The 15,939-nt window shown below is 46.2% G+C and overlaps 1 protein-coding gene across 7 annotated transcripts in view; it reads right to left on the bottom strand.

Moving 5' to 3' along the window:
• Ubr4 (ubiquitin protein ligase E3 component n-recognin 4) overlaps nt 1-15,552 on the bottom strand; it is a 106,856-nt gene extending 91,304 nt beyond the window's left edge. For 4 of the 7 annotated variants that reach the window (XM_052177877.1, XM_052177880.1, XM_052177878.1 and 1 more), the window contains exons 1-9: nt 15,300-15,552; nt 8,203-8,300; nt 5,821-5,924; nt 4,930-5,059; nt 4,693-4,832; nt 3,936-4,038; nt 3,685-3,826; nt 3,422-3,546; nt 252-376 (exon numbers count right to left, since the gene is read on the bottom strand). In XM_052177877.1, coding sequence (XP_052033837.1) covers nt 252-376; nt 3,422-3,546; nt 3,685-3,826; nt 3,936-4,038; nt 4,693-4,832; nt 4,930-5,059; nt 5,821-5,924; nt 8,203-8,300; nt 15,300-15,475 — 1,143 coding nt within the window. In that variant the 5' untranslated portion in view covers nt 15,476-15,552. The remainder of the gene's footprint in view (nt 1-251; nt 377-3,421; nt 3,547-3,684; nt 3,827-3,935; nt 4,039-4,692; nt 4,833-4,929; nt 5,060-5,820; nt 5,925-8,202; nt 8,301-15,299) is intronic. The other 3 variants (XM_052177879.1, XM_052177882.1, XM_052177883.1) reach the window with 1 other exon arrangement.
• Between the last annotated feature and the right edge of the window lie 387 nt (nt 15,553-15,939).

The following is a 15,939-nucleotide window of genomic DNA, read 5'->3' as shown; positions in this document are numbered from 1 at the left end:
TCTTTCTATGCGCTTACTGCAAAACATTGTTTGCTAAGTCCTGCCTGAAAATACACCAGCATCCAATAAGCCCTCAATAGTTTACAGAGTAAATGTCAATCCTCCACGGCTTATAGCTGCCACAAACTTACTGTGTTTTCCACAGGAAGGTAGAGCATGTATGGAAACAAATATGCCAAGCACCGTGGCTGTATCCCTCTTACAAACACCGTCCAGGGAAGGGGTGTGGGGACTGCAGACACCTGACTTACACATTTCTGAACAATCGTGGCTGCATCACTTTCGTAGTCGTCTTCTTTGGAGCTCGTGGACCCTGTCCGCACTTGCTGGGCACTCCCCACGTGAAGAATGGCCATACAGGTGGCCACACTCACACCTGGAAAGGACGGGCACAGTCCAATCGTGAGAACGCCTCGAACCACCGACAGAAAGGTGGGGACACTCTAGCCACAAACAACTTTGTAATCTGATTCCTCCAAGCATTCCAAAGGGCAAGTATCAACATGGTGCTATCATACAAAGGGTACGTGTAAGCACAATGCTATCATACAAAGAGCCGTGTAAGCATGGTGCTATCATACAAAGAGCATGTGTAAGCATGGTGCTATCATACAAAGGGCACGTGTAAACACGGTGTTGTCATACAAAGGGCACGTGTAAACACGGTGCTGCCATACAAAGAGCACGTGTAAACACGGTGCTGTCATACAAAGGGCACGTGTAAACACGGTGCTGTCATACAAAGGGCACGTGTAAACATAGTGCTGTCATACAAAGGGCACGTGTAAACACGGTGCTGTCATACAAAGGACATGGGTAAAAATAGTGCTATCATACAAAGGGCACGTGTAAACATGGTGCTATCATACAAAGGGCACGTGTAAACACGGTGCTGCCACATAATCCTGCAGCTCCACTCCAGCTCCTCCCCCAAAGGAGCAACAGACCCACAGCATGCAGGAAACTGCACATGAACATTTGATGAAGCTCCAGTTAGAACTGCCAACAAATGGAAGCAAGCAAGCTGTCCCTCAGGGTGACAGACAAAGCCAGGCACGGCACATTACATCTCAATGTTCAGGAGTTTCACAAGCCTGGCAGCATGGGCAACTGGACTACCACTTCTTAAATAAGTAAAAAGGCTGCATATACAAACACAGGAGTATAACACACAGGCCCGGCATAAGTGAGGCCTTGAGTTTAATCCCCAACATCACATGCGCACAGGCACACCCCTGAATGAGATACAATGACAGAAAAACCACAGAGGAACCTTAAATGACCATTGCTAGTAGAAGAAGCCAGAGTGAAAGGCTATATCCAACATGCTGATGACAGAACACCCTGGGCAGTAAGTGCAGTGGTGGAAAGGGTGGGGGAGAAATGAGACAAAAGCAGCAGCACAGGGGATCTGGGGCAGTGACCGTTCTGTTTGCTATGGTAAGAGTACACACATGACGTCATACACCTGTGAAGACCCGAGCCCCAGCACACACAGGAGACCTGTGGTGTGGAGAGTGGGGAGCTGCTCAGTGTGGGGAATAGTGCCTGTGCAAGCATGAGGACGGAATAAAGATCCCCGACACTCGTGGAAAGCCTGGCACACCAGAGCAGGTCTGCAAGCCCAGAGCAGAGGGGACAGGGTCATGCAGACCCGGGGAGCTCACAAGCCAGCTAGTTTATGCAAAACAAGGAGCCATGAGTTCACTGGGAGAACCTGTCTCAAAAATAAGCAATGAGAGGTAGGCATACTTGATTATAACCTCTCAGGTGAGTACATCCATGTTCACATACAGGGACATACCCATACAAACACACAAACACACACACACAAACACACACACACATCCCTACAGACTAGTTCATATGTGTCAACAGGACTCTATTAGTGGTAACAAATGGATCAATCATCAGTAGGAAATCATAAACGGAAAATGACGCACATGGAAGCCATGTGGTACCCACTCATTTCAGATTCCTTTAAGAGAACCTCTAAGGTCAGGTGTGGAAATGCACAATCGCCTTTGGCACTTGGGAGAAATATATACAAATGCACACTAAATAAGTAAATTATAAACAAGTGGGGTGCTAGAGAAATAGCTCAATGGTTAAGCACATCAGATGTTCCTCCAGAGGTCCCAGGCTCAATTCCCAGCACTCCATTTCACGTATAATTGCCTGTGACTCCAGTACCAGGAGATCCATGGCACCAGGCATGCACATGGTGCATATGTATACATATCTGTAATATATACACACATACATAAAATATAGATGTGTGTATATATATATGCAGTCAAAATAATCACACACATAAAATAAACAAATCTTCTTTAAAAAGATAGATAGCAATAAAGTAAAATATCCAACACTGAATGACTCTACATGTGCTCATAAAGGCAAGGACACATGAATGAAAACACACGCGCACACAGCAGCTATCAGGCCCTACTTCCACCACAGCCTGGTTAACAGTAGGAAAGGGACTCTACGGAAACATGACTAACACTCTTCATGACTCCAGACACCACCTGCCCATCTAATCTCACAGCAATACTCAACCTCTCCTTGTTCTGCACCCAACAGTCTCCTTGTCTCCCAGCGCCCTCTTGCACTGCCTACGTTACTGTACTTGGCTTTCTATCCTCCATCGCTCCCCGTGCGCAGGGACAACACACAAACACTGCTCACCTCGACAGACGCACAGCCATGGGGTTTCAGACAGTATACAGTAACTTCAAACACTATGAAATCAAGCAAACACAAGACAAGTTTTGGCAGAGATGGCTGCCATTAATGGGCCTGCAGTGTAAAAATGAGGCCCTGAGTTCCAGCCCTAGAAGCCATTTTAGAAAGTCAGGCAGAGCCAGGCAGTGGTGGCGCACACCTTTAATCCCAGCACTCAGGAGGCAGAGGCAGGCGGATGTCGGAGTTCGAGGCCAGCCTGGTCTACAAAGTGAGTTCCACGACAGCCAGGGATATACAGAGAAACCCTGTCTCAAAAAAACCAAAAAAATAAATAAAAATAAAGTCAGGCAGAAGTGGGGCATGTTCATAATCTCGGAACTGAGGAGGTTGATGTGTGGATCCCTAGCTTGCTGGCCAGCCTGCTTGGTGAGCTTCTAGACAGTAAGAGACTGTCTCAAGCCCAAAAGAAGAAACATGGACAGCTCCTGAGAAACAACACCCAAAATTGACCTCTGGTCTCCACATATACCCACACATATGTACACACAAACACACACACATATATCAAGGCCAGCAGATCATTAAGACCCTGTAATGACTTTCCGTGGCCTACATTTGATATCAGCTGGTCTCCGAAGTAAGAGAGCCAAGGAAGGAGAACAGTCTCACGGCTTCCTCAAATCAAATCCATGTTGGACTAAAAAAGCAGTAAACGGACATGATAAAGTCTCACCTGCATACAGACAGCTGAGACTGAGCACTGTCACATCTTGCAGACGAGAAGGATTGAGGGGTTCCAGCACAGGCAGGGACAGAGTATCCAAGGCCATGGTCACATCAATCACCAGTGAATGAAAACTGGAAGACAGTAGAGGACATCAGCAAGGGCCCTAGAACACGCCCCTGTGGTCTCCTAAAGAAACCAACACAGGCGAAGACTAGCCAGTCGCATCCCTTCAGGTTAGAATGTAAGTGCGAGGCCAAAGAGCACCTTACCCATTCCGAACAGCGGTGGCATCAGCTACTGTCGCAGGCATGATGAAGAAGGAATTGGCCACCACAGCATCCTGAAAGCGATTGATGTAGCGCAGGAAATAGGGCAGGTTCAGGCATACTCGGAGTAGCTTCTCGGAGCCCCCTAGATGAACAAAGAGGCAGGTTCTCTAACGAGCCACTATCAGAAGGCTGGCACTCCTCCCCCGCGGAGAAGCACTGGCAAGCCGCTTTCTAACAGCAGACAGACTCACCAAGCTCTTGCAGGCTAGCCACATTCTGAGCTATGAACACACTCTTGGTCTTGGCAGCAGAGGCCTGGTCTGCAGGTGACTGCTCCTCACTCTCCCCTTCCACCTGAAGAGGAACACAGGCATGGTCACGACCACTAGCCTACTGCTAAGCGCCCACTAGGTACAAGAAGGCAGCTTCTTGGGTGTGCTTGGACATCCAGCTACACGTGGGACACTCTACTGATCCAGACGAAATGGCAAGAAAAGCAGAGTGAGACATGGCTCAGAAACTGTCTGTTTTCCATCAAACACAGAGCGGCACCTCGTAAGGAGAGCGGCGCATGCCCCTGTGCATCTGCCCAGAGAGAGCACAAAACAATGACCAGCACGCCATGGTGCAGACCATGCAAAGAAAAATGGGCACACATCTGCTTCACTTTGTATTATTTGTTTTGTATGATTTTTTTTTCCACCAAAGCCATGCACAGAAATGTTATTTAACTGGGAATATATTCCAAGAAATGCCTCATTGAATGAATCTGTCATTGTATAAGTATCTGAGTAAACTCACACAAACCAAGATGTCCTCAGGTCACTAGACAATAAGGTTTTATAGATCTGCCATCATGTATATAGTCTGCGGGGCCCCCCCCCCCCCCCCCCCCCCCGTTAAAATGGTTGGTATGAGTATCTTTTAAGTAAAACATAAAACATAATCTTTTCCCAGTTCTATCCTCTTAACACATGAAGATGAGGATATTCGGGCAAAAGAACTCACCAGAGCCTGTGGACTAGTGGGAGGAGATGGCACAGTTCTAGGGTTAAACACTGAGGTCAGTTGGTTCAAAAAGTTCATCTGTACCTCCTTCTGCCTTAGCTCGGGGCTTACTGGTGAGGCCAGCTCTTTCTGGTCTTCCACTGTAAAATTCAGAAACAGGAAGGGGGAGTGAGAAGAGTGCCCCAGAAGGCAGCAGTGGCCACAGAGGTGTCATGGAACCAGGTGTGCAGCACACACCATCTGAAAGCGTCTTCACTGTCTGCGGAAGCTTGGCGGATTTCATCATTGCTGTAAAGGTGATAATCTCTGTTCTGTCTAGTCGGCTACAGCCAGTGCACAGGCCTTTTATCAGCAGAATCAAGTGTTTCTGAAAATAAAACATAGTCACATATGTCCTTTAGAAAGTTCTATGCTTTGGGGATTCTAGCTAGTATGGGGTCATGCCATGCGAAGGACTGGGAGTGTGGCATGGGGCTGGAGCAACTGGCTAGCATGCACTGACCCAGGGTTCGATCCCTGGGGCCTCCAGAAGGGAGGCCAGAGATGGGGAGAATAAAATTTCAGTGAAAAGCACCAAAGCGAAGATCCCAAACTGATGGCCATCAAGCTCTAACCCGTTTGCAAACCAGTCTTATTCTTAGAATGCATCATTTTTTCCTGTTTTCAACTTGAGGCTGTGGTTTACTTTTATAAAAACACAAAGCCTTAAAACAAATGGAGCCCTCATGAATCTCAATACCATACAGCACAGTAGCTTGACACCTCCATTTCCTTCACTCCCGCCACCCTGTCAATCACACTTCTTTCTCTCTACTTCCTGCTCGCACATACGGAAACTCTCAAGTCGTGGGAATGACTCCAGCCTGTGCACGGCTGGTAAACCATACCAATGCTGGTTCATGTAAGTTAAGTCCACTCCCTTCCCCAGTGCTCCCTCCAACCTGCGGGGCTGTAATATAAAGCCTTTTGCTGGCAAGCTGCCACAGACGTGGCATGGCCCACAAATAATTCCTATCTGCCAGCCTCAGAAAAGGTTTATCAGCTTCTACCTGACACCATCCATCCATCAGCTCCCTTACTTCCAACTATTTTTAAAATAAGGGCCAGAAACAGCGGCTCTGCTCTCACCTGGGATACAGCACATGCCTCGTCCGGGTTCTCCAGACGCAGGAGGGAAAACTCAATGAGGACTTTACAGGCAGCTGCCACCGACTGAAGCTGGTTCCGGGGAACTGGGAAGCAAGAATAGTCACTTAAGGCCAACAGTTCAGCCTCACACTCAACAAGGCAACAGAGCAAGCACTAGCTTAGCAGGGTCAGCACTGTCAGCAACTGTCACCACTGGAAGACAAGGGCCAGATGCTCAGACAGCCACTGCTCTAGTGTTCACTAGAATTAACATAACCTTAACAGAGACACACTGTACTTCCCGCACTTCATATGCATCTGCTCAGCTAATCCTTAGGCCACTCTATAAGAGAGATCATCATTCTCTCCCACCATATTTTGTGTTTTTGAGTGTTTTGCCTATACACACACACACATATATGCACTCACACACAGTACCATGTAGATGCCTAGTGCCAGAGGTCTTAATAGGATAGCAAATCTCCTAGAATTGAAGTTCGGCATGGTTGTAAGACACGAATGGACGCAAGTGTTCCTACGTTCCTTGCCCTCTCTAGCCCTTCTTTTGTTTTGGAGACAGAGTCTCAATAGATCCTTCAGGCTGGCCTCAAACTCCCTATGTAGCCTAGGGATCCTGAACTCCCCTCACCCCCACCCCCCCACTCCCCCACCCCCCACCCCCATTCCCAGTGGTGGGACTGCAGACACACACCATCGCACCCTTCCTCACTTCCAACTTTGTGACAGAAGAGCAAACTGAAGCACACACAGCTGAACTACCTAGAGTTAACCAATGACAGTGAAGTCCTGGAGGTTTGCCTCATAAGTTCATGCTGTTGGCCACTAGAGAATGACCTCTCCTTGTCACAGGCACTAGCTAAGTGACATTATGCAAGACCTGCAGTTGCTTCCAGAAGCTGGCCAGAGCCTATAACAAACCTGACTGAAAAGTTATTCAGAAGCAAATTTACAGGCTGTTTTCAGTTGCTTAGCAAATTATTAAGTGAACAATTAAGAGTTCATCAGAACTGGAAAATGTGAAGATTCTGAAATAATGTATAATCAAACTTGGTCAATTTAAGGGTGGAAAAATTCAGCAAATGGGGAGCAAAGGTGACAATCTCTTTATATCTAAGACAAGAGATTCATATGTACACCCAAACCAGAGGAGCAGAAACCTCCTCAGTGGGAGTCAGCCCACGTCACTACCCACCAGCATCCCCCTCAATGAATCATTATGCCACAGGTACAAATGCTCTGACACCAAGCAAGTTCTTGGACTACTTAGTGAGCTCTAAACCAGCCTGGGTCAAAAGTTTCAGTCAGTGAATGAATGAATGAATGAATGGATGAATGAATATATGCATGCATGCATGTATGCATGCGGGACTCATGAAGCCTCAATCATAGCTCAAGAATTACTGATGACTTCTAGATGGTGAGGGAGGGTCAATTTTCTTTGGTGTGGTCTCTGGCAGGCTACCCATGCCCCAGTGAAGGACCCACACCTGTGTGCATCCAGGCAGCACTGAATGACTCGGTTAGCTGTTAAAAATTAAAAAGAACAGCTGGGCGGTGGTAGCGCACGCCTGTAATCCCAGCACTCTGGGAGGCAGAAGCAGGCGGATTTCTGAGTTCGAGGCCAGCCTGATCTACAGAGTGAGTTCCAGGACAGCCAGGGCTATACAGAGAAACCCTGTCTTGAAAAAACCAAATCCAAAAAACAAAAAACAAAAAAAAAAAAAAAAAATTAAAAAGAACATGAAGTCTGGAAGGGGTGTGTTGGGGGGATACAGGGACGATGGGCTGAAGTATATACACATACATATGCGTGTGTATACATATACACTAAATATATGCATGAAGTTTTCAAAGAATAAAAAATATTACATATAAAGAGAGGCTGGAGAGAGAACTTAGCCGTTAACAGTGTGTACTGATCTTCAAGAATAACTGCACTCATGGGCACATACTGACACACACACACATACTCTCACACACACAAAACTAAAAATAAAAATAAATCTCTAAAAAACAAAAAGGGCAAGCAAGCATAGAATCACATAAATTAAAATGGAAATGGTAAGAAAATAAAGTGCTTTTGATTAATAGAAAAATGAGTTAACGCCGCAGCTATGAGGCAGCTTTCCCAGTCCCTGTGGCTGGCTCAGGTGAGGAGGTCTCTACTCTCCCTCCTAGAGCAGGAAAAGGGCAGGGACAAACACACACACACACACACACACCACCAGCTGCCTCCATTCACAGGTAAATGCCCCAGGAGTTTGCTGAATCAAAATCTCCTTAACAAATTGCTCAAGGAGGGTCTCCCTAGTCCCAGCCTACCCATTCCCAGCCCCAAGGTACCAGAGCAGGTGTACTCACTGAGGCTGCAGACCGTGGTGATGTAGTGTGTGGACAGTGCGACAAAGGACGAGTAGAATGGCTCGTACTGCTTCTCGTGGTGCAGGATTTCTGACTCACTGTAGAGGAGACAATGCCACCCACAATCAGTGCCCACTGTGCGCCCACCATGCTTCTTCCAAGTAGCCTGACTCCACCTTTCAGCATCCTACTTGGTAGGAAGTAAAGGAAGCAGCTCTCCATCTCTATATTCAACATGGGGGCCTGGATGGCATGGGGACACAGGGCCTTCAACCCCAGCACCACAAAAGCAAACAACAAAAAGCTTAAGAGAGTTAAACTGAAATATCCTGTTGAAGGTATCAGGTTAAATAAGAAGCAGAGGCTAATTAAGAAAAAACATTTTCAAACTCATTTAGAAGTTCTTAAAAGGGGGCTGGAGCTCAGTTCGGCACCCATCTTTAATCCCAGCATCAGGAAAGAGAAGCAAGAAGACAGCCCAGGCTGTCTACCTAAACCCGGTTCCAGAAATATAACCAGAAGGGAGCTGGAGATATGGCTGTGTAGCAGAATGCTTGTGTAGCACATACGCTTGAGGCCCTGGGTCCCGTCCCCAGCACTGCACAGTGGAAACACAAGTGAGGAAATGCAGGTGAGAATGGGGCTGGGGGTACGGCTCAGCAGCACAGCACTGACTGCAGCGTTAGAATAAGCATGTGCGCACATTCACGCACACACACCCATGATCCAAAACACATTACCAATTCACATGCACCCATGATCCAAAACACATCACCAAAGCACTCATACTACAGGTGGCAGAAGCAGCAGATGAAAGTAATTCATTCTGAAGACCAACATGACACAGAACACAGAGGCTTGGAGGTAATGAATGGTTCACAGTGAGAAACACACACACACACACACACACACACACACACACACACACAGAGTCAACACTCCCTACCTGAGCAACAACCCGAGTTAAGGACCCCTACAAGGAAGGTAACACTAGATAGCCACAGAATAGTAAACTCTTCAAACCTCATACCTGTCTTTAGTGGAGGAAATGCCTTCTGGGAAAATCTGGAGCCCAACTCTCTAAAGACTGGATACATTTAAGTCACTTTATCAAATCAGAATCTAAGGCACAACCCAGGCACAAATGCAGCAAAGAAAAAACAAAATGTATCTTATTAGATACAAAGAGCAGAGAGATGGTTAAATAGTTTCCTCAGTGAATTAATCCCCAGCAAGAAGTATCCACCCAGCAAGAGAAATGTAAACAGAGTTGATCCATTCACCAGCAGGCTTATCTTCTTGCCAAATGAACACAAGAGCCAAAACGCCATGTCTGTGTTTGCAAAGTGTCAATGTGAATGCTGAGTTACGTCAGACCACACTCAGGAGTCTGGCACTGCAAGTGCTTTGCTGCCTGGGGAGTCATCAAGGATTCAGTGAGTGTGTACCAAAGATTAGGCTCTGATTAGACCCGTCTTCCTGGAGCGCCTATGAAGAACCAGGACCTTCCTGCCCACCCGGGCATGCACGCTCTTCTATTTGTCATGACAGGTAAGACAAAGGAAACAGAAACCTTCCACTGGGAGCTGCTCTTCCTCCGCCTGAGGACTCATGTCTCTCTAAGGCTCCCCACTACACCCTTCCCTTCACAGCACACACTTGAGAGTCCCTATCTTCTTTCTTCATGTTTTCCTACTCCATAATTCCAAGTAGTCTGCTGAGTCACTGCCCTTCACTGTTTTATTTCCAAAGTTCCTATCTGCTTACCTCCACTCTTTTCAAAGTTTACCAATCTTAGAGAAAGACTACACACCCAGCAGATGGGCTTATTCTGCACTTTATTCACATTCTGATACTGAAATAAATTAACAAATAAATACCCATGCATACTCAGAAAAACCCAGACTTCTTTAGTTGCCTGGCTCAGTCAGAGACGTGGGGTGAGAGAGTTGGCAGGTGGCTGTTTCTCTCAGCCTCTCTTGATGTTTTGAGACAGTCTAATGGAGGAGCTCTCAACTTTTATAATACTGTGACCCTTTAATACAGTTCCTCATGCTGTGGTAAGCCCCAACCATAAAATTATTTCATTGCTGCTTTAACTTCTGCTACTGCTACAAACTATAATGTAAATACTTGTTGTTTTCAATGGTCTTAGGGGACCCCTGTGACCCATGCCCCCAAATGGGTCTTGACCCACAGGTTGAAAACTGCTAGTCTAATAATATATTGCAGGCTGACTGGAAACTCAACATATAGTGAAAATGAATGACTTTAAACTTCTAATCCTCCTGCCTCCACCTCCCAGGTCCTGGAATTACAGGAATATGCCAAGTATATACCACCAGGCATACAACCATGTTTGTCTGGTTAGGGTGCTGCTGGAAAGTGGGCTCTATATGTAACAAGAATGCACCTTGGGCCGGGCAGCACTTGGGAAGCAGAGGCAGGTGGATTTCTGAGTTCAAGGCCAGCCTGGTGTACAGAATGAGTTCCAGGACAGCCAGGGCTACACAGAGAAACCCTGTCTCACAACAACAAACAAATAGGCTCAGCCATTAAGAGCACTGGCTGCTCTTCCAGAAGTCCTGAGTTCAATTCCCAGCAGTCACATGGTGGCTCACAAACCATCTGTAATGGGCTCTGATGCCCTCTTCTAGTGTGTCTGAAGACTCATATACTTAAATGAAATATTTAAAAAAAAAAAAAAAAAAAAAAGCACCTTGCGGATGGGGCAGAAAGAGGAGTATTAGTAGAAGAAAAATGGTACTGAATTCACCTCCAACTATAATTCGTTTATGGTAGGTTAGCAAGACAATGGTAGGTAAGCTCAATGGTTAAGGGCTCTGGCCACAAAAAGCCTGGCAAGCTGAGTTTGAGACCAGGAACCCACATAAAGGTAGAAAGAAATAATTGGATAAAGTTGTCTTCTGACTGCCATATATGTGCCAGAACACAAATACAACATGCATACACACATCATACATACACATACACAACATTTTTATATAAAAATAAATAAGGTCAGGAATAAGAGCTTTTAAAGGGCTAGAAAATAGAGTAGACATGATTCCTCTATCTCTTGCTTTCGAAGAAAAGTCACCAAATAATGATATCATCCCTTCCCGCAGGAAACCAGAGAACAGGACCAAAGGGCAGAAGGCTCAGTAGCCAAGAGAATGAAACACAAACACAGACATCACCAGGAGAAAGATGAGACACATTAGTCACCTCCTTTCCTGAAGCATCCATCTCTAACTAACTTTGCAACCATGTCCCCACTGCACCTTAAACAACGTTAGACAAAGACAGTGAGAGTTTCTATCCTAAGTGGAAAGGAAAGGAACAGAATGCGCCAGGTCAGAGTCAAATCTGATGTTTAAGTGAAGAAAGAGAGGGAGGATGGGGGATGGAGAGATGGCTCAGAAGTTAAAGTCCTGAGTTCAAATCCCAGCAACCACATGGTGGCTCACAACCATCTTTAACAGGATCCGACACCCTCTTCTGGCATGAAGGCAGAACATTCATACATTTAAAAAAAATACATATAATTTTTAAGAGAAATTTGACATTACAGAAACAATCACTATCATTTAAAAACAGAAGGAAGGAATGACCAAATGAACTAGCATCTAGAAACATGTAATCACTTTTGATACATGATGAAACATGTATCAGCAGATACACATACACCCATTCATTTAACCAAAGAATTGTGAGTTTTCTGTTGCATTCTTCTTTCTTTCTCCCACGTTGACCAGCTAGCAGTGAGCATAACACCAGGACACCAGGGCTGATCTCCAAGCACACTCCCTTGTGTGGCTCAGGGACAACTATGACACTCTAGTATGTGAAGGCAAAAGACAACAGTCAGTGCAGCACTGGGTCCCTTCAAGACTGCTATTAAGGATCTGCATTGCCTGTTGGAGTGTTCTAACAGCCTCCTTGTCCCAGACAGCAGCTCTGCCCTAAAGGTCCAAGGAATACCTGGGAGACAGAATTTTTTCAAGGATGTTTATCATGAAAGAAGCCAGAGCCACTTAGAAAGGGGGTAAGGGTGCTGTTTTTTTATCTATGTAGACTAGATGTTAGCTATGTTCCCAACCATGTCTGGCAGAGTCCTGAAAGGAATTCTCTGGGTAGTATAACTTAAAAGGTTTTCAGTCTGTACTAAAAGACTTGCAGGCTATGGACAATAGAAGCCACCCATACTCAACTAAACTCAGGTATCATTTTCTTTCAAAGATCTAATGACACTTTTGAGGATGCACATCACTTCCCCTGTGCTAATCTACTGCCCTTTACTTCACAACATCAAGCAATTTTATCAGACAGTTAAGATCAGTCCCTAAGAATTTCCAATGTATTCTCTTCTAAAAAGGTCAATTCTGATTATAAAGCATGACTTGAGACATGGGCTAAAATGGAGAGATGAAAAAGAATCTCTCAAGGGGCAGCACCAGAGCCAGGAGCTCCAGGAGAGTTCAATGTGTGAGCAGACATCAGAAAAGAGCAGGGACTGAGATGATGAAGCCAACACAGCAAACAGTGACACAGAAAAGCTGGGGTCCCAGGAGACAAGGGAGAAATAGAAGTCAGTTGTAACCAGAGAAAAGATAAGGAAAGTACAGAAGACAGAACAACCACCGCACAAGCACAACAGCAGCCCAGTAATAGCCTGGGCCCCTGAACTTACAACAGCTGGAAACAATGACCACCCCAGCAGGAACAGGGGCCGAAGTCTCACACAATACTAAGTGGCCTAAGGCCCTAAGCAATGAATGCTTCCATGTCTGAGTCCCCTGCTGTATTTCTCTGGAGAGAAAACATTTGAGCAACTGATGTTGTTACTGTGCTCTAAGAGACAGGTCAGTGCACCAGGGCCCTGAGTCTAAACCCAGCTAGCTGCCTATGAGCGGCTGGTTTTGATATCTCTTAATGGCTGAATCTTCTACGATGTGTACATTTCCAGGCATGTAAGAAGTTAAACACACATTTGGTCAAATTTGGATAATATCACAAATGGCTGCCCACACAGTGCACAGACCTACAGTCACTATCTGACCCTTTAGCCAAAGGCTGTTAACTTATGTTCTACACACGTAATACCAAACTGTTTTACACAGGGAGAAATGTATAAGCCAGAGTTGTTGGGTTTTTTGTTTTTTTTTTTGTATGATCAAATTTCTCCCAAGAAGACACAAAACAGAATTTTAAAATTAACTGAGTTATAGAAACCAGAATGTTAACTTCAAAACTCCTGATTTCCAATGAAACACATTACTAAACACACATCACTTTTCCCAAAACCATAAAGACCAAAATCCTGTCTACAAACACAGACAGTTCCTGGTCCTCTCAAGTAACTCAGAATGTGGAGGGGTCACTAGCACTTAGCAAAATTCAAATCTAGTTCTATGTTTGGATTCACCAGATTTCAACAGTTTGCTCTAAGTTTAAAATGCAAGGGCCAAGAAAATGGGATATACATTATCAATAACATTATAACCTCAGTTCAAATCCATAAACACAAAAGAAAAAGGTCTACAAGGAAGTGAACACTATTGACTGTAAGTAGAAAGCATGACTCAGGAAAACTAGCAGTAATTTAAACAGTTAGGACAGTGAAATAGGAGGCTTCCCAGCTGGCTGAAGGCGGGCTGAGCTGGCACCCAAGGCTGATAACCTGAGTTCAATTCTCAGACACTAAGATAGAAGGAAGAGAATCAACTCCTAAAACTTGTCCTCTGATCTAGAATGTGCGCTCTCTCTTTCTCTCTCTAACACACACACACACACACACACACACACAATTGGATTAGAATAGGGCAGAGAGACGGCCCAGTGGTTAAGAGCACTTCCTGTTCATCCAACCCAAGCTCAGATCCCAGCACTAATGCCAGGTGGTTCTTGACTGCATCTCCAGGGGATCTGAAGCCTTCTTCCTGCCTCCTGAGGCATCCGAATACACGTGACACACATACATACAGACTTTTTTAAAAAGGAGAAGACAGTAAAATAAAAAGATGCTAGATAATTTGATAATACTTTCTGATACTTGTTTTCATCCTCAAAACAATCTTGAACATAATTAAGCAAGAAAATCTATTTGTTAGATCTTAAGTTATCAAACCCAGTCACTGTTTTATTATAAATCGTTAAAGATCATTCATCCAAATCATCACAGGCAGTGACAATTATTATGATAAATAATAATTCCAAACCACAGCGATTTCTAACTTTCCAAATAACGTCTAGATATACCCTGCTGACTAACAAGCTAAAATGACCCACTTAGCAATTTCAGGGAGCAAGGTTTGGCTAGGAAAACGAAAGTGAGAAAACAGGTTTTGAAAGCCTGAGTCTACTACTAAACTCGTCAAAGATTGTTCTGAGCCCAGTAGTCAGGAAAAGGTAGTCACAGAGATCACCACGTTCCCATGAAGAAATACAACTCTTGCAATCTAACGATCTGTATAAAAAGGTATGAACACATAACAGCAAGCCAACAAACAGTCCCATAAGTAAGAATCTGAAAAGCATTTTATTGAGAAAGAGAAGGACTCATAACTCGGATACACGCAATTACAGTGCAAAGTAAAACCTTAGTATTCAGTGGTAACTAGTGGCTTAAGTCACAGAAACAGCACGTGCCCCCAGTGATCATAGCACCAAGGGAAGACCGTTATTAAACTATGTGGTAGATCTCCAATGTAAATCTCCGACTCTGCTGGCACGGAGAAATGCAAACTCATCCACGCCCTGACCTTAACTCCGTGGTGGTGGAAGTGGGGGAGGCAGGCCTGGGGACACTGGCCAAGCAGCACCTTGCATCTCAATAGCCAGTTCTCAAATGCGTCCGGCCACGCCCTCCAGCAAGAGCAGCCATAAAAGTTTTGCTCCAGAGGGTAAATCAAGTCAGGGAAGGTTTACGCCAGAGCTGGGTGGAAACTAGAGGAGCTCTCGTCCCAAGCGCCCGGGAATCCCAGGGCCATGCTTGGCGTGGATTCCCGATGGGGAGCTGCCTGACAGAGTGGACTCACGACCCGGCACGTCCTCCCCTCCCCCCCACCCCGCGCCGCGGCGCCGCCGCCCGGTACCTCTCGATGACTGAGGCCACCAGCTGCGGCAACTCCTTCATCTCGAAGGCGGAGTAGGACGCGGACAGTAGGGGCCGCACCGCCACCTCCCAGCCCGGGGTCGTGTCCTGCCCGGTCGCCGGGGCTCCGGGCGCTGGAGCTGCTGCCGCCGCCTCTTCGCCGCCGCTCGTCGCCATCTTTCGTCGTACTACTGCGGCTCCCTCCGGGGGCTTGCCACCGGCCCAGCGCCGCCTCCCGGGAGGGGGCGGAAGTGACGCACTCGTACGCGTCAAACAGCGCGCCGCGGGTCGCCCAACAAAAACGCAAAAAGCTAGATGGCCTCTGACTTCTGCCGACTCAACCCAGGCTACTGCACCTGCGCAGGATTGAGCGTGCCATAGAAGGGCTAGGAGCAATGTCCTCTGCGCGTGCGCCACGGCGGCGAGCAACACTGCGCATGCTCGCAGGAAGCGCTAACTACCGCGATTGCGCGGGCCCCGCATTAAGCGGCACTATGGTTCCCCAACCTCCTTGAAATGTAAGTTTGTGTCTTGGATTCGGAAGAGATGTGCAAGGCAGTGGAACGGCGCCATCCTAGAATAGTGAGGGGCGAGAGGAGGCCACAACTTGTTCAGTGTTAGTCACTTCTGCCCAGTGTACC

Source organism: Apodemus sylvaticus, chromosome 3, assembly GCF_947179515.1.
Source record: "Apodemus sylvaticus chromosome 3, mApoSyl1.1, whole genome shotgun sequence".
NCBI lineage: Eukaryota > Metazoa > Chordata > Mammalia > Rodentia > Muridae > Apodemus > Apodemus sylvaticus.
This window is presented reverse-complemented; position numbering and strand designations above follow the sequence as displayed.